Raw genomic sequence first — 3,199 nt, forward strand, 5'->3', positions numbered from 1 at the left:
ATTCAGGATGCCAGGGCTGCCCTCGCTGCTTCTGTAATACCCTACACATGAAAGTCCTCTCCCAGTTTATGGGACAGCAGCATTTTTTGTAGCTTATGTCAACTCCAGCCCACTAGCTACAACTGTCTGCGTGCTGACTCCGTTCCCCATTACTTGTTAGTGGCTTTTCTTTTCGCTTGTGCACAGTCTTTCCACCTCCTCCTTAGCTCGCTTACCCTGCTTCCAGGCAGGAACTGTATTCCAGTTGTGAAGTTCACGGTCTGGAAGGCACTGCCTTCACCTTTCTAGTTGCAGACTTGAGCAGAAAGGTAAGCTGCTGCCAAGGAAGGCCACAGACCAGCAGGGCTCTTTGCAGGAGTTGGAATCCAGATCCTGCTTGTTGTAGGGAAATGATGGAGGCAGGGCAGCAGCCCCCTGCAGTTTTTGGGCACTGCTGTCTCCTTCAGAACATACATCAATCTTTTTTAGCATCATCAGTTTTTTTAGTAGTAGAGTGCTTTCCTTATTCTTATACGGCATTAAACCACAAATTTAACTACACTGTCTGTACTGGCTTCTGTAGCAGGAGAGCAACTGTATTATGAAAAGCTGCTCAGTTTACCGGGAGCAAATTATGGGTGAATTAGTACAGTAAAATGAAGAGGTGGCTTTGCTATGCCTAGGTATCCTCACGTTAGCAATCAAACAGCAAACTTGGCTAGCAAAGCTGCAGCAACAGTCGCTGGCTGCTCAGGCCTGCTGTAGCAAAATTCAAGCTAACCCAGATAATTGTTGTCAGGTAAAGGGGAAATCATCTAAGAATTATGTGCAGGTGAAGTGTACCAGTACGTCCTCCTGCAGGGTGACCTGCAGAGCCTGACACCAAGGGAGGTGAAATGTCTCCTGCTAATTGGTGATGCTTTTAATTTATCTTTGGCTTTTTTGTGTCAGCAGCAAAGAAGCTGTAATTTTTTTTATTAGCCCTTTGGTGAAGAGTCGCCTTCTTCCATAGCGTGGCACTCAGATTGCCACCAGGGCTGCCTGCTTGCACATGCAGCTCAGGCTGGCTGTCCTGCCCCTCCTTTAGGAGTCTGGCAGAGGTGGAGAAGCTGTTATACAGCTAAAACTTCCCACAGTGGCCTTAGCAGACTAGCGTCCCTGTATAAGAGTGTAATAAGGTAGAGCATCTGTGAGGCACCACAGTAGTATTTTATATTCCCATTCTGGAGCTTCCTGGTTGAATTGTGCATGTGTGCACGCACATGCATGCATGCACATGATTTTTCTCTGGGAGGGGACACCAGCTGAGGCTGTGATTCAACCTAGGAAAGGCAGCTCAGCCAGAGGGCCTAACCTGCAGGAAATGTTGGAACATAAAGGTATCCAAACCACAATCCCCACAAGGCAACCCAGCAAGAGTTTTAGGAATAAAACTCTTCTAGTCAGTGGCAGTTAAGCTGTGCATAGATGTGCACCATTCTTTGGACATTAAAATCAGTGTGTCCATGGAAAAGTCATGGCTCACAAAAAAAAAGAAAAACAAAACACCAAACCCTAACAGTTTCAGTGAAAACACATTTTCACCCTGAAGAAAAAAGTTAGTGGAAAATTTTCAGCTGCTCTTAATTGCATGCAGTTGTCTGTACAAGTTGGCAACTTTTTAATTTGAATCATGTTCTGTTTGTTTCCTAAAAAGGACTGGATAATCGCTCCAAAGGGCTATGCAGCCAACTACTGTGATGGGGAGTGCTCATTCCCACTCAACGCCCATATGAACGCAACCAATCATGCCATTGTACAAACTCTGGTAAGTCTCCAGAAAGCCTGATGCCAAAGCAATAGGTGCATTTGTAAACGCATTACCATTGTCTTAGTTGTGTTTTCTTTTTGGCAACAGGTTCATCTTATGAATCCTGATTACGTTCCCAAACCATGCTGTGCACCTACCAAACTAAATGCCATATCTGTTCTTTATTTTGATGATAATTCTAATGTAATCTTGAAGAAATACAGGAATATGGTAGTAAGAGCTTGTGGATGTCACTGACAAACAGACTTCGCACGGACTCTGTGATTCTACCATGAACTTCCATACTACCTTCCATGCTTTCATGAACTACCTGACCTTGGAGAAAAAAAATAATTGATGAACGACCTTTTAGAACACCATGTATGTGCCTTGTGGGACGAAGGGGTGTGGGGACCACATGCTGGGGCATGAGCAAACTGCTGGACTTCTTACAGACTGACCCTACGCCACGGTGGCTGCTCAGCTCTGCAGAGCCAGGGCGCGCAAAGCAGCAATATGCCCACACTCGCTTTATTTGGCTGGGACGGTCTTAATCTCACATAGCAGCTTGGCCTTAGCTGTTGCTTGGGTGTGTGCTGCAGTTTTACCCCATGGGCCCCCAATACCCAAAACAAGTGAGGTTTTTTGGGGGGGGAAGACAAGGGGAGTGACAGGGAAGCTAGAGTAAAGAAAGTGGTGTTAGTACTTCAGACTTAGAGCATACATCTTGTACAAGATAATGTTAGGAATTGCCTTTTGTCTAGAAGGCCCAGTTACTACACCTAGACTGTTAGTCTCCTCCTGAAATCTGTCATGACAGTAAGCATCTTAAATTGTGCCAAAGCAAGTGTTTCAGTTCTCTTATTCTCCAAGCACAGTTTAAGTCTGATCCTGCAAACGTAAGACGGCTTGGCTGCACCCTGTGTTAGAAAACACTAGCATGAACTCAGACCCTGGCTGGTCTTTCCAGTTCACCATTTGACTGAGCAGTATAACTTTATACACTTGTTCTTATGCAACTTCCTTCCACTCCCCACGCGGAGCTGCCTCATCTACTACCAATTGCCCAGGAAGGAAGTGGGGATGCTTCTACAGCTGTAATTCAGATGTAAAAGTTTAGGGGCCAATCATTCTCTAGCTGGACGATTTATTTACAGGAAGACAGAATGTCAACAACATATGCAAGTCTTTGGCCAACCTTTCCCCTTCAACTCACACAACTAACAAACTGGTATAAAGGATACATTCACAGTGTAGCCATGGTTTGTCTAGCAGAAGCTAATAGCAAAGTGTTTTGATCAATATTAAACTTGTATTAAATGCACTTACCTCTAATTCTTGCATTTAAAAGGCTTCTTGTAAATACAAGCTATAATTTATTGCACTTGTCACTGTATATTCATTGTGCTGTATCATTTATAGAAAGACTGC

The 3,199-nt window shown here is 44.5% G+C and overlaps 1 protein-coding gene across 1 annotated transcript in view; it reads left to right on the forward strand.

Annotated features, from left to right (window-relative positions):
• The window catches only part of BMP6 (bone morphogenetic protein 6), a 95,755-nt gene extending 92,564 nt beyond the window's left edge, over nt 1–3,191 (forward strand). The window contains exons 6-7 of the mRNA XM_072853259.1: nt 1,676–1,786; nt 1,877–3,191. Of these exons, the coding sequence (XP_072709360.1) occupies nt 1,676–1,786; nt 1,877–2,026 (261 nt within the window). The 3' untranslated portion in view covers nt 2,027–3,191. The remainder of the gene's footprint in view (nt 1–1,675; nt 1,787–1,876) is intronic.
• Nucleotides 3,192–3,199: the final 8 nt, after the last annotated feature.

The sequence above is a fragment of the Ciconia boyciana genome, chromosome 2 (assembly GCF_034638445.1).
Source record: "Ciconia boyciana chromosome 2, ASM3463844v1, whole genome shotgun sequence".
NCBI classification, from domain to species: domain Eukaryota; kingdom Metazoa; phylum Chordata; class Aves; order Ciconiiformes; family Ciconiidae; genus Ciconia; species Ciconia boyciana.